Here is a 24,398-nt window from a genome sequence, read left to right as displayed (position 1 = left end):
AGTAGAACTTACTTAATGAGGTTGGTGATCAAAACACATTAGACATGTGAAACGGAAGGCTCTGATGCAATGTGGGTAGAAATGGAGCTGCTGGTGCCTCACCAGTTCCAGCCTGTTGAAGCAGATGAATTGGATAACCTGTGAGAGGCACATGTGCAGGAAGCTCATCGTGTCACTTGAGTAACAAGTCAGGGACATTTCATTTACAAGCCTGGAACCAAGTTCAATCACAAACTAAGGATATACCATTGTAGTGGAGCAGGCTGCTTTAAAAGATACTAAGCGGTGCTAAATATTGGCATTGTATATGCAGTGTGATTGTAGTGTTTTGCAGTTATTACAGAAGCCTTTGATTAGTTTTGTGGCTAATTAGTCAAAAATAAGCTTCTTTTGCATACTCAGATTTTCCAAAATCTAAACGAAACATTTTTTGTTATACAAATGTATTCACTTTTGTCTTTTAGAACTACACGTAGGTTGTTTTTATATGTAGTCAAGACCTAGTCTATAAAGTTTACACATATAAAATCTATTTTGCTGAACATGAACTACCTCAACTGCTTTATAAGTCAGTGGCTGTGAGTGAATGGGGGACCACTGCAGGAGCAAAATTCATCTTCCCTGAGTTAGCTGCAGAGTGGAGATCTGCTGCTATGGTACTTGGGGAAGCATTTAAGAAGTATGTATACAGTTGAGTACAATAGGCGTGAGGCTTTTGTGAGTCAATCTATTGATATATTTCACTGGAAAATGTTGGTTACATGTGGACTGAAAAACTGACCTTTGTAACCTAGAAGTCAGCGTAGAAGAGAGAAGTATCATTAGGTCATTTTTTTTGTTTGTGGAATATATAAATGATTCTTAAATTAGTGGTACCTGGGGGCATTTCTGGTGACTCTGACCCATAGGCCATAAAGTGAGCTTTGAAAGGTAAAGATGGGGACATAGCAGAAAGTGGTGTTAGGATTCCTGAAGCGTCTTTTTCACTTGGGCTGTTTTAAGGCTTCTAAAAAGAAAGTGCCCTTGTTGTTATAGTGATAGGCTGACAGATTTATAGGCCAGCCATTAGCATTTTTCTTAGAAGAGCATAAAAATCTGGGAAGTGTTCCTGCACCAACAGTTTGCAGCCACATCAGTCTCTTTGCTGTACAAGCACTGGATGATGCTTGGGTGCAAGGTAACACAGGCTGTACAAGAACAGATGTAGGTTAGCATGGGTAGGTAATGTTGGACAAAGTGGAAATAAATAACAAGTTTGTGTCAAAACAAATAGCTTTCTATTATGCAGGAGCAGCTGACTGTGAAATTGTTGTGTTAGCTGTTGTATGATAATACATTAGGATCTGAGCTTTTATTTTGTCCTTAGTTTCATCTTGAAAACATGGTTTTGTTTTCAAAATTTGTTCAGTAGTGGTTTAAAAACAAAACAACATTTTGGATGTTCCTTTTATGAGGAAGAGGAACAAGGAAAGCAATAGTAAAAACAATATTTTATTATTATTATTGCTCTTGAGAAGATAATCTCAAGGTGATGGGCGGTACGATGATTAAAGAGCCTGCCTTGGGATAACGTTAGGTACTGATGAGAAATGAGTTTTTTACAGGGTTGTAAGGATTTTTGACCTTCAATTAACTAAAAATCAAGAGAGAAAGTGAATGAACTTGTTTATAGATATTGGCAACGTCCTCATGTTGTTTATCTCTTTCCTTTTTATATAGTTTGAAAAAGAAAAGGCAAGCCAAGCAAAACACCGAGACTGTCTCTGCCAATTCCCCCGGATCTCCTGTTTCCAAAACTCCAACTGAGAAAGATGATGAAAGTAAAGTTATTTTGGAGCAAATCAGTTCCTCTGAAGACAACTCTAAATTTGCTGGGGAAAAGGAAACAGTTCCGGACAAAGAAAAGAAAAAAAAAAAGTACAATCAACTGAAAGACATCAGGCGCACAGAGCTTAAAAGATACTACAGTACTGGTGAGTTATGTTGACATTACAGTGTTCTTTAAGTGTTTGTTTTGATGGACAGTTAATGTGCTTTTCTGTTATCTTATAGAGGTTCCTTTGATGGGTGATTGACTCTGCATATCCTTTCTGTAAAAACAAAAAGGTTTATGTTGTTCTGTATATCCTCTAACTTTATCCTTCAGTTTCTTTAGAACAAACAAGAAAACCCAGCGTTATCAGAAACATGTTTCTGGTTTCTCTGTTCTAAAATACAGTGTTATAGGCAACTGTTAACTTTTCTGCTTTTCTTTTTCTGAATTTTTCTTCTTTCAGAAATTGAGGTTTATTTTTTGTTAGGGTTATTTATTTCATAAGTGATGCACACTATTTAAGACATCAGTCTTAATTCTTACAATTTTATCTGCTGAAGTGTGAACAAGTACGGAAATTAACTACAAAATTTTAAACAAAATGTCAGAAGAACCATGTGTTTGAAAATTTGTCATGTTCACCCCCTTCCCTTCCTCTGTGTAATCAGTGCTTAGTAAATCATTTATAAAATTATTTATACATATATAATATATATTTATAATCTTGCAAGTAGTTTAGTCAAAACTAAGTGTGAATATAAGTGAGAAGAGTAGTACACAGATGTGTTTGCGTTTCTAGATTGTGATTTGTCAAATACTCCAAGTAGTTTTATATTTAATTTATGAAATACTTTTCAGATTCTCTTGGTGTTTTCAGTGAGTTCTTAGGTTAATAGAAGTAGGTGTTTTTTCTGTTTGTGTGTCTTAGAGGGAGACACCAGGAAGACACCGTCTTAGAGAATACAACAGGAAATTGTAGATATCCTAGAAACAGACTTCTTTCCTGCTCATGCAGTGTGTGTGAGCAGTTGACTTCTGAGGAGTTCTCACTAGTAGGAAATGAATCAGCAGTAAAAATGCTGTTATGCATTGACTGGCACGTGCAAACTGGTCTGTGCTTGTCTTTTATGAGGCAATTGAGCTTTCTCAAAAGGGTGGTAAATCTTGGAGTAATGTTTCCTAGCAAGCACAAGAGTTTATAGTGATATATCAGTCAAACTCTAAATTTTGGCAGGTTTGAATTTAATAAGATCAATAATTTGGAAACTAAAAGAATACTTGTTTTGCTTTTTTTGTCTTACATTCTAGCCGCACTGTTTTTGAAATCAAATTAAGAGGAATTTTTCAAGAATTAATCTGTGAACTATTTCTGTTTGCTTGGTACATCGGTTTTAAAAACAAAACAAAGCTTACAACTCTAACACAGCAACATTTAAAGTCGTGCTGTATTGCTAACAAAGTGCTTCAGCTAAAAGCTGCAATTCCTTGTTGGTTTGTCCAGATCTGTGTAAGGTAGTTGGATTTCATTTCTCTGGTGTTTCAGGACTTCTGTAAAAACCTTTTGCTCTAGTTGGTGCTTGCTGTGGAGCAGTGGGGGATGACATGCCTCTAGCAAGGGTCCTTCTGAGCTGGCGAGGAAGGACAGGAAGCTCTGCAGATCTTGGCTGGTGATCCAGCAGTCAGTAGAAGCTCAGGTCTTACTCATGTTTGTTTTGTAAGCTTTCTGATGTTCTGCATGGACTGACATCGTGACTCAACACGCTGCTAGTTGTTGTGTGGATGTGCAAAGTTCTGCAGTGCTTTGAGAAATGCAAGAGTTTGATTCTGCAGTTGAGCTGAGCACAGACCAGGCTGACAAAAAAACACAGAGACTGCTTTGTTATTTCAGTGCCTGCTTTGTTGTTCCTAAATAGTTTTTCCCAGCTGGAGTGTCAAAATTGCGGAAGTGAAACTTTAGAGAGGGGTAGAAGATTGTTGATTAGGAAATGAGTGTAATAGCCCTGCATTCTCTGTGCAAGTCTCAAAATGCAGTAATTTCACTTGAAACATTGGTTGCCACAGAATTAGTTTTCGTTTGTTTACACTTACCTTCTTTTGCTGCAGCTGTACCTGTTAAAGAGTGTGCAGTCCTCAGGCACTTGTCCCCACAGTTCTCCTAACAGCTGCTGCTTTTGCAGCCCTTCTGTGCTGACTGAAAAGTTCCTGAGAGCTCTCCTGAAGCCTGCAGCAGCATCTATGGAGTGGGCTTATTTAAGTAGTTAGACTTTGCCTGCATGAAGATGACAAAAAATGTCCATCTGGCTGAGCTGAGCTCTGCAGGAATTATGAATGCAGCAGGTCCTGATGGAAAATATTAGCTGTGGTGGTCAGAACTGTAGAATCACCAAGGCTGGAAGTTCCTGGAGTTCCTTCAGCCCCTCCTCATAAGACTTGTGCTCCACTAGTCTCCATAAAGACTAGTTTAGAAATGTTGATGCACTTCTGTATGAAAGTGGCTAAGAGAGACCATCATGTCATACACATCTGTCTTTGTTATTTCATGTTATGGATACATATACCTCATCTATTTTTTTCTTCTTTCACACGATTTCTTCTCTGAGTTGTCACTTACATGATGTATCAGACTGAAGGACTCCCTCTCATACCTGTGTTTCACCATTTTTCTGGATTTACCTTTTTTTGTTGCTGTTTTTGTTTGGTAGTTGTTATTTTCCAATTATCTAGCTTTGACTTAATGTCTAGAACTTTTTAAGAAAATCTGATGTAAGACTTATATTTTCTAAATCCATTCTGTACTTAACCAAAATGCATTAGGTGTAGCAACATTCTTATAGATTCTCATCTGCACGTTGATATGGTGAGAAACAGGTAATTTATTTTGTGATTTAATGGAAGTCCTACTGGAAGTTTCCTTGAGCCCAGCAGGGTTGGGTTTCTTAGTGTAAGTGACTGAAGACCTCTGTCCTCTAGATAAATCTCCCTTTCATATTTTGCATGACTACAGATGCTTCTTTCTTTGTTTTTGGTTGTAAAACAGGGAAGGAATATTACAGCTCACAGTAATTTGTTTCTCATACACCACACTTCTTCCTTAAAAGCTTGTGGATATGTTTGTCTTCATAAATTTGCAAACGTTAATGATGGTAACATCACTCAAATGTGAATGTGTTGATTAGATAAATCCCTTTTCCCCAGAAGGACAGCTGTAGTGCAGTTTTTCTGAATGCTGCAGAGAACAGGAAGTGGTGGTACACCCTATCACGCTTTGTAGAAAGAGAGTGTTTAAAAGATTAATGCTCAGAATCAAAGCGAGGTTCAGCTGGTGAAGTTTTGTGGTTGTGTCTGTAGCCAGTGGGTGGCATCGCAGAGCCAAGGAGGAAGTGCATCATCCCGCAGAAGTGAGTCCTCCAGCATCTCTCCCCACCTTCTGGCACTGTGGTGGCATCATTACAGATAGCCTAATGTTATGCAGTATTGATCATTTCTCTTGAGACATTGCTGAATGGCTGAACAGGTGCCAGTAAGAAATAATTTCTCCTGTGTAAGCTTATACTTTACTTCTTTATTTGCACTTCTGTTGTTCTTCAATGGTTGTATAATTTTACAACATATCTGTACCATTCAGCCTCCAAATGTCACACTATAAGATATTGCTTTGTAAATATAGCCCTTGTTTTCATGCCTTATAACAGCAGAGGCACCAATACTATTCCTTTTTCTTTTCTGAGGACCAATGGAAGTAACACTTTCTTTTTATTTCTACTTCATCTCTTGATGTTCAGCTTCCTAACTTTGTTTTACTCTTTTGCTATTAATGTTGCAGTAATCTTCTAATGGGATGTATTTGTCTGGCACAATGTGATGTTTGCTTAGGCACTCTGGCTGATGTGCCTTTTGCCCAGGATGCTCTAACCTTCTTGAGACAGCATCAGTGATGTGCTTCTGCAACTGCCTAGCTATGAATATTTTTGGGGGGAAGCCAGCTCTGTTGGAAGATATTGACTTCCCAAGCTTCAATATGTAAATTAGTGGTTTTATTTGTTTTGCCTTTTGTTTCTTTTTCCCTAAGTGTCAGAGGTTTGAAAACACTTTCAAAGCATGAGGGTGAATTTCAGAAACCTAGTGCTGAAACTCCAGCAGCTTGGAAGCACTGATTCTTCATCTCTAGAGTGGAATCCACATCTCAGGAACAGAGAGCGCCCAAGTGGACTGCTGTGAGACTAGAAAAGCAGGGTTTGTATTGGGAATTGTAAGAGCAGATGAAGAAGAGTGTTTGTGCTTTGCCACTGAAGGCTGTTGAGGGGAGAGGGGAAGGGCAAGTGACCTTGTGAAAACAGACAGTGTGAAAATGATGTAAATTAAGACTGAGTTCATCCTTCTGAATTTCATTCATATATTTACTCCATAAAAATATTACTTGCCTTCCTAGCAGCTGTGCTGTATATTCCCAGGTTCCACTGATTTTGCTTGAAAATGTAAGCAGTTAGCATATAGGAGAGCTGGTCACCATTCAAGAAAGCATCATAAAGAAGCACTTGGTTAAGACTATTTGCCCCACATCACACATTTTTATCAGCAAAATAAAATGTAGTTCAGTAGTTTATCATTCTGCCCTCTAATCATAAAGCCATCTTTTATTTTCATGCGCTATCCTATCTCATTCAATACATTCAGCTCAGTTTCTGCAGTGTGTAGGAGATCACTGTAACAGAGCTTGATCCTATTGCATTTCTGATTTCTCTTCAAAGCAAGTAGGAGTCCTAAGTGCCATGACAAGAGTCCCAAGAGGGAAAAATGGTATATGTCCATGTCATGAGACTGCATAGTGTATGTTGAGCAGAAGGTGCCAAAGTATGTCCCCAGAGTCCAGAGGCATACAGTAGATTCTTTTATGATTTGTCCTCCCTGGCATGACTCAGGCAGGGGTGATATGGGAGCAGGATAGCACACGTGCAGTTACAAAACATCTGAACCTTCTGGGTAGCTGGCCAAGAGCAGATGCTAGTCAATAAAACTGAGGATATAGCAATTTTCATCACTTATAAATGCCGTGAGATTTACTTAGATTGGCACCAGATCAACAGAAGCAGCTCCTCTGGTACCAGCTGTACTTAATGTCACTTTCAGAGCTGAAAGCTGCATGCAATGCAGTGAGAATCGTTTTACAGTTCAGTTTATTAAAGAAGTGGAACACTTTCTGAACCCACTTTGCGTAGTGGTTTGTAATCCTTAGGCTACTTGTTAAATAGGTTTAGTCTGAAGTAGAATTTTCAGTATATTTTGAGTTAGAGCTTGGCACTTAGTTAATCAGGCTTGATTTTTGTCTTCAGTGCCTGTGGTGATTATGCAATAATAGGATACAGCTGAGAACTTATTTAGGGTGATAACCGTAGAAAGACAGATAGTACTTAAAATAAATAAATAAAAGAAAATGCATTGAAATTTTTACTGATAATTTGCTAACTCTGACCAGCACTAATCACTGGAGGCTTGATTTGGTCAAGTCTGTTAATGCTGTGAACTGTGTTATGTTATATTTAATGTAAATGATGTACAGAGTGGATGGAAAGGAAAATAATTACCTCCAAAACTGAGATCACAAAATTGAAGCAGCAGAGAAAAAAAAAGAAATTATTTGGTTATAATTGCCTGGGTAGAAAAACAAGAAGTGTGGAATAACGTATGAGTATAAATGAGTGTAGTTAGTAGTGGGCTAGGTGGGACGCTTCACACAGTTGGCATAGTAGCATGGCTTGCTGAAACTATTTAGAAAGAATGAGGTGAACAGATGATTGCGAGACAATAGGTTTCACATCATCAGTGTTTGGTAATAAGGAAAAAATGATCTTGGGTCCCTCTGAATCAGTGTGAAGAGCAAGAAGTTATGTTCAAACTGAGTACAACTAATGGGTTTGCAAGAAACAGTCACACATGAGAGGAATGCCCTGTCCACAAGCAGCAGAATTTGGTCTGAGAAGTGGGTACCAGAAATAATGCTGCTAAAACTTAATTTCTGAAGTCGGGTGGAAACATCTATACACTTTCTTAAGTTCTCCATGTACAGAATACTATTTTAATCCTCATTTCAATCAGTAAGTTCCCGTTTGTTGTAAAACTAAGTAAAAGACACATAAGGCGATGTTATGAATAAAATCTTTGGGTATTATCTATCAATACACTGCAGCATGCCTATTCCCTGGCACCTTGAATTTTCTGAAAGAGTGAGTGCATGTTCTGAAGGACATCTGTATTTAAATATAATTAACTTCTCTGAAAATTGGCCCCTAGAGGATGGGAGCAGTGCTGCGCAGCAGCTGGTCTGATAGTATGTAGCGGGGCTATGGTAGCTGTGTGTGTGAGAGGGATGGGATGTGTGCTGGGAGACTGAATGAAAAGAGTTGTCATGTTTCTGGCAGAGATGATGAAGGAGGAAGCTTCTGCGTGGTAGTGAGTCTTTTACCTCTAGGACACTTGGGATAGCAGGTGTTGGCTGCCCAAACTCACCAGGCCTGCCCCAGTTGCCTGTGGCTCTGTTGCTTGTGAAGACGTGGGCCATGGGAGCTGCTCTGGATGCACCTGCAGGGAATTGTGGCAGGATGTGACAGAATGTCTTGTCCTAGGGCAAAAACTAGCATTCCAGGTCCTTCAGGTCCAGGACTGCCCAGCTAAACCTGGTGTCATCAAGGCAGATGTTTAGATTCTCCTCTTTTGCAACTTAATCATATTTTGCTTGAAACAGACTGTAGGATGTTTGCCTAAATAATCTGAGAAGTAGAACTCCTTTGACCTGAATTTAATAACAAAATGGAGTTTGGCCAGGTGGCTGGTATTTCAGCATCAGTTACATCTCCTCCAAGAGTAAAACTGAAAATGGTTTAATAATACACCTTACATCTGTCAGGTTTTTGCTTAGCCTTGGTGTGTATTTCAGCCTTGTATAAGGAGGTACCCCTTTGTGTCTACGAGAACTTTGTTAATGGAAGCTTTTTGCTTGTGGCGTTTGGGATTTGATTTAAAAATGGTTTGGACTGTAATTGGCAGAAGTGAGATTTGTTTCCTCTTACTTGTCTTATTGTCAGAGATGCTCAGGATAATTGTTTCTTTACATTGCCTATGGTCACACTAAATTATAATGACATCTAAACACTTGTTTAAAAGCAGCCACAGCTCTGTCTCATACCTGGGAGGGGATGCAGTCTTTGTTTTGATCCACAGACAAATGAAGTTTGCTAGTGTACCCAGTCTGTCTCAGAGACTTAGGACACAGAAGATTGGCGGCACTTAAGACAGCATTTCTCCTAGCAGAAAGAAAAGCCAGTGTATCTAGCTTACTTATGGGCAAAGACAGGCAGACAGGATCATTGCAGCTGGGAGGCTGGAAAAACGTTTTTCTCCTATCCAGCTGATATATATCATAACTTAACATGTACTTAGCAACAAAGACTGCTCTTTGTTGGACCTGAAAAGTGGAGTTGTGGTCCCAAAGACTTCTCTCATTTTTTCTGTCTATATTAATTGTTCTGTCAGAAACCTATTATTTCTTGCAACAGCCTTGTCTTGCTTATTTTTGACCATTATGGCTCCAACAAGAACCCCACCACCCTTTCCTTACGTTATCTCCTTCCTTCTTCCCCATGACACCTGATACGCACGTTGCAAATGGGCTGCTTTGTACTTGGAAACACTTGGTGAAAGCATTCCTGGAGTCACTCCTCTCCACTACTTCAGGGTGAGTTGCAGAGGAGCTGGATACAGAAGCTGCCCTGCTGATCAGGATCCACTGTTGGCCAGGGAGTGCTTGTGCTGTCTCCATCAGCAAGGCAAAAGCTTGCTTTCTCTGTGGGCTTTCTGCACTTTGGTAAACATCACTATGACCTATTTCTTAAGGAGAGATCTCTGCCCACAGAAGTTGGTTTTGTTTTCTGTCTGATGTGAGTTATCTAACCAGAATCTTTCCTGTATCTTCAGACAACAGCTACAGTGCCGGGAGCTTTCCACCATCCCTGCCTTTGCCAGACACCCTTTGCACACACTTGCTGTTCATAGCAGCTCCATCATCTTAACTTTCTTTCCTTTCTGACGATATAATATAATGCAATATAAAGACTCATCCAGTCTTTACTCTTCAGGATTTCTTTTCAGCTTTGACACATTTTACCTATTACCCTGTTGTTTTTCAGGTGAGATTTAGAGCTGAAGCAATGGGCTGTTTCTGCATCTCACCATTTCTTTACAGTAACGAACTAAATAATCCTCTTGGCTGTTGCAGTACATAAACTCTCTGAAATAGTCCTTTCTCCCTCCCCCCCCACCCCCCAAACTTCAGTGACCTTTTTCACTACATCTTTCCTCCTTCTCTTGTTTTTCTAACAGATCTCATAAAGGAAACTTTGAATGCTGTGGTGTGCATCTTGCCATCTTAGCCTTGGGAGCCACTCAGTTGTTGGGCACTCAGCAAGCTGTGTGAGGCTCTTGTACCTCCATGCTGTCCCTGCAGGGTTTGTGCGTCCTGCTGTGTCTCCCTCCATTCTGCCTAATGTGAAAGTGCCAGCAAAAGAAGAACAGTGATGGCTCCCCATGCTGCATCTCCTTTTGCTTTGCATTTTAGCGCAGCATGCTCAAATTGTAATCAACTGTTGAAATCTGTAATATGTGACTTTGCTTTGTGCCCCTACAGTTTAAACTGGAGCACCTAAACCCCTACTTTGTGAAGGAAGAAGTAGATGACTGTAAGAGGAATTTAACCTCCTTGAAAATATTTTCAGTTTTCCATGTAGAAGCTGCAGTATATGTATATTGCATGAATCTCAGGTTCTGAATTCTTACTTAAAAGTGGCTGAAAATACTTAAATCCATTTATAGCAGGAGTTGCTGCCTTTGCTATGTCAGTTAGTGGAACAGATTGTGAGTTTGTTTTGGGGCCTTCTGTTTTCTGTAGGTCTCTTAATTTCTTTAAAAGATGTACCTGAAAAACAGCTAGTATTGAACTACAATCAACTGTTAATTAAAACAGGGGGAAATTATTAGGGCATGGATATTTCAAAGTAGACATGACTAGATTTTTATCAGTCCAGGAATTACCGTTCTCCTATGGCAGAAGTTTCAATAACTGAAAAGTGCAGATGTGGTCATGGTGAATGACAATGTATTTATTATTCCAGTGATTTCAACCACTGAGAAAGAGGAGCCAAATGATAAATATGATTCAGTAGAGTGAAAAATAGAGAAAAGTAAAGGTGAGGGCTTGGCAAAAGGTTGTTAGAGAAGCGGAAGTATAACTGAAGAAGAGATACCTAAGATAGCGTTGGCATGTTGGTTTACATTGTCTTTTTTCCTTCTTTATCATTAGTAGTATGGTAGCACTCTGCTATCCAGATCTGAACAGAAAATGTTTCCGTCTGCCTCGTTGCTTTTTTTCTCAGGAAGATCAGTCTGACTAGATACCTGAAAATCTCTATGTACCTAGCTGCTGCAGCTGTATCCTTTTTGCTAAAAGGAAGGAATGATGCTGGAATGGGATCTGCTCCAAAGATGCTGCTGTGATCACTGGGTAGCACTGAGACTTAAAGCTGGGTGGAGGGTATTCCACAGTAGGCATCCAGCTCCTATGGAGGTGAGGTTCACCTGCACTTGAAAATAGCTGAAAGCAGGGCTTTGTTACATGTATTAATTTCAGTATCAGTGCTGTTCAGCAGGATAGTTAATGGATAACAAGAGGAAAATTGCTTGGGGATGCAGAGTTAAATCATCCTGTATTCAGCTGCTCTGAGTATATATCGTTGCTGGATGCTATTGAACATTTGGTTTAGAAAGTAAAGATGAAAAAAGTTGCTCGGATAAATTGATTTGACTCCCCTCTTCATCCTCAACCAGCCCAAGCAGGGTCTTCATATTCTTGAATTCTTTGTGTCTCTATAATGACTTAAGTGATACTTATTGCACCATGTCTCTGTCAAGATAGTTGGTATTGAGCCTTCTTCACTGATAAGAGGAAGCTTTGTCTGCATAATCTCTTAAGTGGTGTTCTGATTAGGTTACTCCAAGTGGTAACTGTCCACTGAGTTTATTGCCTTTTAAATTCTGTGAGCTACCTGCAAGTTTTCACTCCTTAGTGCTTGGTAATCAGTTAGGCTGAAACTAGTATAATTTTATTTGTTCATTGAGGTGTAAGACTGGATTGACTTGAAATGGTAGTGAAGTACTCAGAGATGTAGAAAAATATCTGGAGTCTTACGGTTTTAAGGAAACCCTTGATATGCTATTGCATAAATTAATGACACCTTTCCATCTTGAAAACTGCATGTAGTTTTTCTTCTCCAGCTGAAGAGGGGCACATTAGAAAAAGCAAAGAGATAGCCATTGTGATGAGAGAAATAGGAAGGAGTGTGGAGTATGCTAGTATTAGTCAACCTCAAAAAGTGGCAAAATAAATGGAAGATGTACAAAAATCTGTGCCTTGATATGTGATATGCAGAAGGGAACTTAGGATTGTTTATTTGTTCATTCTTTAGATAATATTAATCAGGATGCTCAGTGAAAATAATAAATTCTAATTTTTAAGTAAGAAAAGGGAAGCACTGGCTTATGTAGTGCACAGTGGTATATTGTGGGGTTCGCTGTCATAGAATCAGTGTGAGGGAGTGCAGAGGGACGGGGCAGACTTGTGGATGCTGCTCCTTTACCTTGAGCCTTAATGACCTTACCTGTCATTTCTAGAAGCCTAGGAAACTGATCAGAGAAAAGATTTCTGCTTGCATGCTGCTGAAGTCCTTTTTAAGACAGCGATTAATAAGTAAAATGGACTTTTGGTCCAACTGAGCTATTGCCTCTATTCTCTTAGGCTACTGAGTTTATTTACCCAGCTTGGGAGGCGCTCAGTCCTTCAACTCTTTGTTTACTTCTGCTTTTGTGATAGCATTATTGGATGTCAGCTGAACTATCAGGCCAGTTCAGATGTCATAGCTGGTATGAAAGCTCCTTATGCTGATTCTAGCCAGTTGCAGGTTAGTCCATAACAGCAGTGGAGATGGTTACACTGACATATCATATGCAGGTATAAGCAACCTGGGATTCTGTTGATGCTTTTTGACCTATTCTCATCTCTTTATGTAGCTATTTACATAGTTGCAGAGGTGCATCAAGGTGTTCTGGATAATAAACTGATTGACCTCTTATTCCTTCAATAGTTGCTTTCCAAATTACTGCTAGATAACTCTTGTTTTTTTAAAGGTTTCCTATAGGATTGGAAAATGAAATATGAACAGTCTGCTAGGAAACTGAATCAGGTATAAATATATCAAGGGCAGAAAAATTTCCATTCCAAGCATATCAGTTTTTAATAGGCATGTATCTTCTTGCATGCTCTCATTTAGCATTCTTATTCTCATTGCAGATTAATTTTACTATTTTTGCATAATTCCTATTTTACATGTTTCCTGAAAAGTTAGAGAAGTACAGTCCACCCACTCCACTCTTTTCCTTCAAATGCTGTATGTTTCCATTTGCATTAACACCTAGTCAGCTATCATATTCATACAATGCCATGTTCAGTATATGTGTAATGCAGGAAAACTTGTGAGGCAGAACTCTGAGTCACTTTACCACCAAGCAAATGTCCAAGTTCAAACAGTAGACAGTGGCTTTTATTTTAGAGCCTGTGAAGATGTACATCTCTTCCATTCACATCTTCCTGAAAGAAATGTGATTACTGAGGATAAGCCTGACTAGCCTCCATCACACCTGTGTGTGCTTTGGGTACCTTTGGGACTGCTGCCTTCAAACAGTCAGAAAAAAAACTGGTGTCATGAAGAAGAAACTGGAGAGGATACGAGAACTGGAAAAATAATATGTTGTTTTTCTACTTCCTTTGTCAGTTTTTATTTTCTACTTTCTAATCCTTCATGCAGACTGTAGTTTGTGACCTTGGCCCAGCTAAGCGTATAGTAAGTAGAGAGGGCAGGATTTGCCAGACTTAATGGATTCACTGGAATTATTTTTTTCTGATAATCTGATTTATTTTTTATTTTTTTTAAATAATTTCAGAGCTTTATATGAAAAATCAAAAGCATCGAGTACTGTAGACTTTTCACCTTGGTAAATGATATTATGTTTTTTGGTTAGGTGGTTACGGCCAGTGTGAGGATGGAATCCAGAATTCATTTCGTTATTTCATCTAGGAAAAGCCATTTTATATATTAACAATTAATTAATATATATTAACAGTTAATTAATATATGTTAACAGTTTAGGAAATGGTAATTGTTTCTATAGACACTGAAAATGTGAAATTCCAACACTATGAAGACAAGAGGAGGTGACATGATGATTCTTTAATCTTTAATTCAGCTGTCAGCGTGAATACTTCTTAGACTTTACAGGAACATTTAATTTTAAGAACCGGAATCTGTCACGTATACAAATTAATCCATCAGACTTAAAGTAAATGAAGATACTATGTGAAATATTCACTTGTCGTCTTGGAAAATTACTTAAATTAAGTGATGCTTATGAAACTCCAAAAAAGATATCTAGAAAATAACCATTCCCAGTGTACAAAGAAAAGGATTTTCTCAGTAAGTTCATAAGTATATTCCAAGTTTATATTTGCATGTGATGTTAATGTTTTAGCTGCAAACTTTAACGTATATTTATGCACCTAGCTTGTAGACATGGAAGAAAAAGTGAGCCATTTAACAGTTGGGGTTCTTTAGGATATGTTGACCTTTACCAGAGAAAGAAGCACTGCATTATATTTATCCTAAGCTCAGCTTGTCTTTTGAACTCTTTTGCCTTTTGTTTGTCTGTACCGTTTTGGATGTTCAATTATGTGTAAGTATCTAGCTCACTGTATCGTAGTGCTCCACAGTTCTGCTGGGGACTCTACTAAACAAACAGACCCACTGTTCTGTCAGGCAAGAACTAGAGTGCAAGAACTCCTTGCAACAGTATTGCTTTTGACTGTGTGATACTTTATAACTTCCAAGCCTAAGTAGCTAATGCAGTTGAATATACCTGAAAAATAAGATGTTGCAAGGTGAGGGAGAGAGAAACATCCATTATCAGGCAAGAAGATTGTAGAGTCGAAAGTTATCTGTATTGGCATACTGTTTTGTGGTCTCCTTATACCACAATGTGGTTGCTGATGTGATCGACTGTCAGTCATCTCTCCAATCTTCCAAAGACAAAGTCTTATTATCAGCTAAGCAGTTTTAGTTCCAAACAGCAATGGCTCTGCTGGGAATTGTACTACTGTTCTTCCCATTCACATACAAACTTAACTTCGTGTTCAACAGGCATAAACTCTGCCTCTTTCCCTCCATCTTCCTCGACTACTTTATTTTTTATGTTTTCCCCTAAGGTCTTGTTGATGCCTATCTAGTTCATATTCATGCATGCAGGTTCAAGCAAAGGAAGAGTTAATGTATTTGAAAATTTGTCTACTTTTTCCAGCTAGATAAAAATAATTCAATAGAAAATTTAGTCTTCCTGGCAAACCTTTTCTCATCTCTAGCGATAGATCATGGTCAACATAAAGTTTGCCTTTATATTTGTGTTACATGGTTTTAATTATCCTGGAGTAACTGGAAGAGTATCTCCTGTGTAGCACAAAACAGTGATCACAGTGTAGGTGGAAACAGAGGCCTACTACACTTGGGCTATCTTAAGTCTGCACGGCCTTATGGAACCCACCTAGGGATGCTGAGGGAGCTGGTGGAGGTGATTCCCAAGCCACTTTCAACTGTCTAAGCATTCCTGATCCACCAGAAAGGTCACTGGTCCCAAGACAGACCTCTGGGGGAAACTGCTTGTTACCGGCCTCCACCCAAATGTAGAACCATTGACCACCACCCTTTGTCTGTGGCCTTTCAACCAGTTTCTTATCCACCATGTGATCCATCTGCCAAATTCACATCTCTCCAATTTGGAGATAAGGATTTAGGGGAGATGGGGAATGGACCATGCCAAAGGCCTTGCTCGAGTCCAGGTAAATAACATTGGCATTGGTCGCCTTCCTTTTGTCCCCCAGTGCCACCACCCCATCATAGAAGCCCACCAGATTGGTTAGGCATGACCTTCCCCTGGTGAAGCTGTGCTTGCTGTCTTGGATCACAACCTCATTCCTCATGTGATTTATGATCTAGCATGTCATCCATGAGGATTTGCTCCATGATCTTCCCAGGCACAGAGGTGAGACTCACCAGCCTGTAGTTCCCCAGTGTGTCCCCAGTGTCACTCCTATCTACAAGAAGGATCATATAGGAGGATCAGGGGAACTACAGGCCTGTCAGCCTGACCTGGGATCAAAGAAACAGAGCATCTTGAGTGAGACCGTGTGCCAGGTCCTGTGTTTTGTCCGCAACAGCCCAAAGCAACACTACAGTCTTGGAGCAGAGTGTCTCAATGACTGCGTGGAAGAAACAGACCTGTGAGTGTTGGTTGGCACTTGGCTAAACATTAGCAAACAGTGTGCCTGGGTAGCCAGGAAGGCCAATGGCATCCTCATTGTGGCAAGGTGGTAGTCAGCCTCTTCTGCATAACTAGTGAAAGGACTAGAAGGAATAGCCTCAAGTTGTAGCAGGGGAGGTTCAGCTTGGGTATTTTGAAAAATTTCTTTTCCATAAGGGTGGTCACATGCTGGAGCATGCATGCTGAGTCACCATTCCTGGTGGTGTTCAGTAGATGTTTAGATGTGGTACTAAGGGACATGGTTTAGTGGAGAATTATTGGTGGTAGGTGCATGGTTGGGCTAGGTGATTTTGGAGGTCTTTTCTAGCTGACGTGAATCTATGATTTTGTAACTCATTGTTAGTTGAGAGAGTTTCTTTTCATTGTATTGTAACCAGCAATTTTACTTAAATAACAGATTAGGGAAGTATTTACTATTTGCCACTTTTGGCCATCATTGGCGTTGTTTTTGATGGTTTAATACTGTGCACCCCTAACTCTTGTCACTGCCCTCTTTCTCCTGCTTTCACCATAGACTTTGATCTGAGTAAGTTGATGGCAGAGATGAAAATCCAAATGGTCAGAAAAAGGCAATAAGAATACTAATTCTAGAAGTTCACTTTGGGTCTCCAGTCTCAGATGACTGAGATCTCTGAATAGTGTTCTTCTCCAAAACACTATTGGCAAAAAGTCAGCGTCGTCCTAATAATGTTCATCATCCTACCTCTGCCTTTCAAGATATGTGTGCTATCCATGCATGTTTAAACTGTATTTTGTCCTTGCATGCTTTTTGCCTCCTTTATGGGAAGATTTGCATTGCTATCTCTAATGTTGTTAACCATGATGCTTCTCACGGCAGTGTCCTGAGAAGACCATTGGGTTGTGTCTGCAGTACTACGTGCAGGTATGCTCAGCTGAGCACACTGAGTTTTGCTTGTGTGGGCCTCTGCAAGCTGAAGAAAGTCCCTGAGTGCGTGGCCTCAGTGTTTTGAAAGCACTGTGTTAGTCCCTGCACCAGTCTTAAGGTGGAAACCAGCTGCAGAAGGGCCAGGTGTGACCTATCTGTGGGCCCCTCCCTTCTTTCTGTGTACATTACAGTTGGTTATATGAGCCCTCTCCCTTCTTTTTACTACTGTCTGCCTCTCACTCTTTGGAAATAGCAAAGGTTGCAGTGTGGCCTGAATGCAAGCCAGGAGCCCTGCCTTGCTGTTCCTCATTGTTCCTCCCCTGTCCTTCTCCCCAGAGCTGCTGGTTTGCACGGCAGAACATCCCCCAGGAAGGCAGCGTCCTCAGGGCCCTGCTACTTGGTCTTCTGGGCCTGGCCCTGCTTTCTCCCCTCTCCCACCCAAGCCATCTTGCAATACTGAGGGGCTGGGGGCACGCAGGGCAGCCATGCACAGTCTCTCCACCCCTCGGCCTCGCTCCTGGAGCTGGGGCTGTGTACCGGCCTCACCCCCATCACCAGGTAGGAGAACATGGGTCCTTGGTGCAGGGTGAGCATGTGAGGGTGGAGCTCACTGGGTTTAGGCAGAGTGGGGGGTGGGTGGCTTCTCTGGTCCTTGGTTTTGCTGTCCCTCTGCTGTGGTAAGAGTGAAAAGGAGCAGCCCTGCTTGCGCTGCCAAATGCTGTGTGTGCCTCGCTGGTCCTGCAAGGGGTTGTGCAGGTGTGCTCAGTTTTCTGTGTGTTAGCTGGCAGAAAACGTCTCCTGAACAACCTTTATGCTTATACTACTTAACACTGTCTTTTACTGCTTTATGCATACCTATTTTGCAGGACTGCTGGGATACTTCAGGCTTCAGAGTTGAAAATAGCATTTAAATATGAAGTAGTGGTGGTGAAATGGTGGTGAACCAGTATCTGTTGTGATCATGCTGACATAGTATCAGTGTATATCTTTATAAGCTGGTTTCTCTCTCAGCCATGATAGCAGCTTGTCACACAAAATGATAATGTCTATTAACAGAATTGTGCAGTAGTCATGGAAAAGCATGGGAGCAGCTTGGCACTGATACATAATCATGCACAGAATTCTTCCAGAGTTCCTGAGTGATCACTAATTGTGCTGCACTTGATGAAGAGTTGCCTGCTTTGCAGTGCCTGTTAATTAATAAATATTTTTGATGTGTCTGTTTCCATTTGCAGCTTCAGTGTGTACATCCCGTGAATCTCTTTTGAAACTTGTTGATACACAAACGTCTTAGAAGTCAATTACAATCTTTTTCCTCCTCTTTAGATGACAATCAAAACAAAACCAATGAAAAGAAAGAGAAGAAGATGGTTTCTCAGAAGCCTCACGGTACCATAGAATATACTGTAAGTATTGCACTATGGTTTGTTCATATCTGCTTTTTGAAAGTGGAATTGTTGAGGCTGACATTGAGCCAGTGACATAAAGCAGAACTCATGAAATGAATACTAAATGATATGTTTGTATGAATCTCAGTTGGATTTGTTCCAGTTATCATTGTGTGAGGAGAGCCAGGCTTGCATCTGGAACTGCTGTTCAGCCCAGGTGCTCTGCCTTTTCTCACAGCTGCCAGCCCTGTTTTTATTTCTGTGGTGTGACCCTTTAATAGGATAATTGGTTTTGTTACTTTGAAAAATATTTCCAGTGTTGCTCAGGGGCATCAAGCAGGTGCTTCGTTCTGAGACAACTGTGTAATCTTTCTCTAAGGAACCTCGAAAGAGCTGCCAGAGCTCAGAGAACTGCTTCTGTGCAGAAAGACCCTGTGTGTTATCCAAGGTCCCTGAACAACACTCACACTCAATCCTCCCACACCCAACGTAAATGTAGAAAGCTTGTGTCCTGTCTGGGAACAAAACAAACGTCTGACTTAATGGGACAGCTGAAGGTGTAATGAGCTTTCCAGCATGTGTCCATCTGCCATTCTAGTTCTAATTAAGGTACTGCTGCTTTAAAGTTTTGTGACAAAATGAGAGGGGCGTCTATAACACATCTCTTTTTTGTTTTTAACTTATCGCATAGTGTGAGAGAGGTAGGTTTGTTGTGGCTTTTTTTTTTATGTATTGACTTTGGCTTATCATATGATCTGTTAACAAGGGAGTGTGTTCAATCATCAAATCCATTCCCTGCAAACAGTTTTAGATGGTTACTGTCTAGCTGTTAAACTGTATGTGATTGCCATCTTTATCTTAAGCTTCAACTTTTTCTTCAGGCTGGAAATCAGGACACCATAAACAGCATAGCATTAAAGTTTAACATCACCCCAAACAAGCTTGTGGAACTCAATAAGCTTTTCACACACACGATTGTTCCAGGCCAGGTAAATTTTTTGTTTTATATGCCTGAAATCTGATTATTTGCTAGGGCTTTTTATTGCTTTCTGCATATATTTGGGTACCTAGATGCAAAGATAATGGACAGTAATTTAAATCTCTCAAACGTCAACTTTACGTGGAGCTGGTGGGGAGAGGGATGGACTTTTATAATTGCCATATCTGATGTCCGTTATTTATTTGCTGTCACTAAGGCTTTAAGACAACTCTGAAGCTCAAGAGGGGAATGGAGCTGTTGTAAAGGAGTAGAATTCATGGAAAGCCTAGATAAATTATATTATATGATACATTAAAGAATTAGAGAGTTGGATACAATAATTGAAATGGCTCTTTGCCATTATTGTGGAGATGAGTCAGTCTCCCGTAAAGTGGGAAATAAATAGACTGCTTTTGAGAGAGTCATTGTATCTGTAATGAGCAACTTTTAAAAACCAGTCTTAATGCTTTTCATGCTTTTGTATTTAGATTCTCTTTGTACCAGAAACGAGTGTTGCCAGGCTGCCTTCTTTCAGTCCTGGTGCTCCCATTTCTCCTTCGTCATCAGATGCAGAATATGATAAACTCCCTGTAAGTCAGACGTTGGTTAACACTAGTCTCATGTTCACAAAACATTTCCTGATTCTGAAGCTGACATTCAGGGCTGTGTAAATAGCTGTTTGTTGAAGTTACAATTCTGACCTCACGTGTAGTGTTATTGATTAGTGCTATTACTTAGTGTCAAGTAATATTTTAACATGCTGCAGTACAAATTTTACATCTTTACAATAATCAGAATTAGGGGATTCTGTCTGAGCAGAGCAATCAAATACAAGATAAGCTGGGCCCAGAGTATATCAGTGCAGTTGGAAATAGTGTGTGGCTTCTAAAGAATAGAAAGTTGGATGTGGATTTACTGCTTTATCCTGGAGATTTCTATACTGCTCTGCAGGTTTTTGGCTCTGTTCTACAGCCTTAATCCTGCATGGGGTTCTCTTTGCATGGGAATACTAGTTTGACAGAGCAGTGAGTTTCTTGCTAGCAAGTGTACTATGGCTGTACCCATATAAGACAGGATCACTGGATTTAATATTTGTGAAAGGCCTTGATGTAGTCAACTTTCATTTTACTTGGAAGGGTGGCTGTAATTAGTGTTTTCAGAGAATTAGCTGTTCATCTCCTGATAATAAAACAATTAGACATTTCAAATTCAAAACTACTTAAGAGAGAAAATGGAAAGAAGCCTGGAGTGAATCACTGTGTTTAACTCTCGTCCTATTCCTCTGTGCCTTCTGCATGGGAATCACACCAGTGCCAGTGGGGTGCACCGTGTGAGGAGATCTTCAGCATGGATGGGGTAGCTCAACTGGCACTCTCTTAATGAAAGTACCTCATTGAAACACAGTAGATTTACTGGACTTGACATTTGGGTTTCTTGCCTGTTATTTGGAAGAATTTTTTTGTAATGTTCTTTGATTATTTTTTTTCAGTCTCATGAAATTTACAAGTAGATGATTTTGGTCTTGTTCCACACTAAGCTTTTTCTTTCTTAAGGATGCTGATTTGGCAAGAAAGGCCTTAAAACCAGTTGAGAGAGTCTTGTCTTCCACTTCAGAAGAGGATGAGCCTGTTGTTGTCAAATTTTTAAAAATGAATTGTCGTTACTTCACAGATGGTAAGGTATGTGGAACTCGGGCTCTGGGGACATTGCTTTTAACATTCTTTGAATCCAAAGTCTGTGTGATTGAGAAATGAGTACTGTGGGAGCCAGGCGTACTGCATGTTTGTAAAGAATGCAAATGTTGCAGTGGTTTTATCTGTCATGGCTGTGTTCATTGCTGTCATAGCAACATGTGGTATGATTTCCTTCTTTAATGTTTGGAATCTGTTACAATAACTGCTTTATGGAGGAGCAGCTCTTCCAACAACCTTCATTCCTTTATCATGCCTTAACCAGAAATAGTCTGCTTCAGAGTGTACTGTTAGACACATAAAGCTACACTTTAATCCTGACTCGTCTGAGCTTTGGTTGTCCAGTTGCATCAAGTTGTGCAACACCTTCATAAGAGATGAACACATGCCTGTCTATCTCATTTACAACTTTGAGCTAAATTTTAACTCTTTCCAAATCAGTGTTTCCAAATGTGACCAGGTTGATTCTGTGCTTACTAATGAAGGTCACACAAACTCTAATAAAAAGGTTGACGTTGGTTAATGTTGCACAAGATCTTTTCTTTCTTTTCTTTGGAGCCATTCTTGTGACATACATGTTCTTGCTGGGATTGCAACTCTAAATTTTATACTGTGACTGTTTTGGGAAAGAGGGAATAACGTTTGTGCGGCGCCTTGGTCCTGTTCTCAAGGTTGCTGTACTTAAGCTGTCAATTTTCATGCTGTTGTTGAGTCCAGTTTCAGATAGATGTGCCTCCATGTTTTTGTTTTCAGGTTCTCTGAAATTGATAATTCTAATAGGTAATAGTCTCGTACAGGTTGGAAGGGACCTTAGAGATCATCAAGTCCAACCCCCAGGATTTGAACCTCTGTGTAGCAGAGCGGCACTTCTACCACTTGTGCCACAGGGGGGAATTCTAACCCGGGCCTCCGGTGTTGCAACGCGGCATTCCTACCACTGCGCCACCAGGGCACACAATTCTGGTGGTTTAATGTTTGAAGACTTATTTTTTTTCCCCCTAATCCTATGATTTTTCTAAGAATAGTTTTACACTTTATGTTTTTCACTTCTTTTTGCGTGAAGTGCATGTGGACTATATTTAATCACTCAACAATTTCTGTGGTCTCCTGTTTTGTAGAAAGCAGTGGAGGGCTACTTGATGTCTTGCACGTAAATTAGGGCAATACTGTTTCATTGTTGTGTGATGCTTGCTAAGTGCAAAGGACAGATATTGCTTTTTGGCCCTGGGACTGAAACAGCCATTAGCAGTCAAAGCAGTGGAATGTGGGACAGCTTGAAATGTGGTCACATGTCAGAGGTTGAATGCTGGATGGTGGCTAATGCAGTCTCTTATCAAATCAATGCTAGGTCACATCTTAGAGAATTAAATGCATCTTCTACAGTTGTGCAAAAAATGGTTGGGTCAGTAGTACCAGGGAGGAAGTGACTTCATAATAGGTGCTTATGTACAGAAGCTTTCTGCATGTACCTTTTGGAACCCCAGATCAAGAAGATTTGGAATTCCGCTTAGCACAGTAACCTTGACATTTCCATGTTGAAGATTGCCTTCAGGAGTGCTAGTTTCATATAAATACATATGCTGTGTGAGACTGGCTGTAGTTCAGATGAATGTGTTTGTTTGTTTTTAAAATTCCCTACCCTGTTTTGTCTGAGGCTTGTTAATAGTCTGTAACTCTAGTTTGTAGCAGTCAATGCTGAAAGTTGTATAGCTCAGCTGTTCTTCCTTAACAGACGTGAACCTGAGTGTCACTAAGAAATCTTTTTCTTTACTCTGCCAATGGTGTCTGACTAAAACCTCCTAAGTTATGATAAGTTAATTACATTTGATATGCTAACTCTTTGTTCTTCTACTTTAGGGTGTAGTTGGAGGAGTCATGATAGTAACTCCAAACAACATCATGTTTGATCCACATAAATCTGATCCTCTGGTAATTGAGAATGGCTGTGAAGAATATGGGCTAATCTGCCCCATGGAGGAGGTTGTCTCTATAGCTCTCTACAATGACATCTCTCACATGAAAATTAAAGATGCATTGCCATCGTAAGAAGTGTTCTTTTCTGAACTTATTTTATTGAATTTTCCCTAACAGTCATGGAAAGGAGTTGGGGAGGGATGGGGGAAGGTTTAATGCAGCAGAATAAAACAAATCGGGAGAAAAATGCCAGCAAATGAATGATTCACATATGTTTTTTTGCTTACTTCTTAGAAGACTTCAGTGGCAGTAAAGAGAAATGTGTTGTAAGTGTGAGAATGCCAGTGCAAAGGAGACCAGTTAAAAAGAATATTAATTAAAGCTTTGGTGTTGTGCCATGACTGGGCTCTTGCACTGTCTGATCCATAGGGATATTTCAGTGGAACTGAAAAGAGTTAGATTCTTTTGAACCATTTGATGTGTTATTGGGATGGTTCTGAGAGGGTTGTTTGTAACTTTTGAAGATAGCACCTTAACTGTCTCTTTCAGGACTTGTAAAAATATTGTTTTGTAGAATATTTCCAACTCAGAACCAATTCAGAAGAGTTTTGGTAGTTAGAATTTGTAACCCATAGCAGACTTTTGAGCACAGAGAAGATGGTAGTTTAATTTACAAGTGGTATAACCACTGCTTAATTTGTTCTAAGCAAAACTTTGTCCTTATGGATAGTACTTTCTTCCTAAGTGAAATTCACCTATGTTTCTCCATTTTCTTAGTTTAAGAAAAATTTTCTAGATACTTGTGTTATCTCCATTGCCAGGCTGCCTACTAACCAACTTCTGAGTGATAAAAGTCATCTATTCTCATTCACCTCAGACTTTTAGCAGTAAGATGGAGCTTATGCAGTTTGCTGTTGTCTGCTGGCTTTAAGAATTTTCCATTGTAAAACATTTTAAATGTCTTGCATTAAAAATAAATATGTGGGAGTCTGCATTCAGATAGTATAGCTTTGTGCTGGATAGAAGAAAAAAAATGGACTGTTGCCAGTTGTGTTTGTGGAAAACATGTTTAAAGAGCACATACCTTATCTGTGATTTGCTTTCTTCTCAAAAATGCATTTTTACTGACTTAGGGAGCATGAAAAACCCACTGAACTACTAATGAGCAGAGCCTGACAATTCTCAAGTGTGAGAAGTAATAATACTAATATGATAAAATGATTTTCCAGTGGCTAAATACATGTCCCTTTTTTTTTATTAC

The 24,398-nt window shown here is 39.8% G+C and overlaps 1 protein-coding gene across 7 annotated transcripts in view; it reads left to right on the top strand.

The window, feature by feature from the left end:
- NCOA7 (nuclear receptor coactivator 7) overlaps window positions 1-24,398 on the top strand; it is a 75,233-nt gene that overhangs the window by 32,502 nt on the left and 18,333 nt on the right. For 5 of the 7 annotated variants that reach the window (XM_015858524.1, XM_015858528.2, XM_015858521.1 and 2 more), the window contains exons 3-9: window positions 1,720-1,973; window positions 17,502-17,723; window positions 18,492-18,571; window positions 19,435-19,542; window positions 20,021-20,122; window positions 21,086-21,211; window positions 23,081-23,265. In XM_015858524.1, coding sequence (XP_015714010.1) covers window positions 1,720-1,973; window positions 17,502-17,723; window positions 18,492-18,571; window positions 19,435-19,542; window positions 20,021-20,122; window positions 21,086-21,211; window positions 23,081-23,265 — 1,077 coding nt within the window. The remainder of the gene's footprint in view (window positions 1-1,719; window positions 1,974-17,501; window positions 17,724-18,491; window positions 18,572-19,434; window positions 19,543-20,020; window positions 20,123-21,085; window positions 21,212-23,080; window positions 23,266-24,398) is intronic. The other 2 variants (XM_015858527.2, XM_015858526.2) reach the window with 1 other exon arrangement.

Source organism: Coturnix japonica, chromosome 3, assembly GCF_001577835.2.
Source record: "Coturnix japonica isolate 7356 chromosome 3, Coturnix japonica 2.1, whole genome shotgun sequence".
Classification (NCBI taxonomy): Eukaryota; Metazoa; Chordata; class Aves; order Galliformes; family Phasianidae; genus Coturnix; species Coturnix japonica.
Note: the sequence above shows the minus strand (reverse complement) of the source record. Positions and strands in the feature narration are given on the sequence as shown.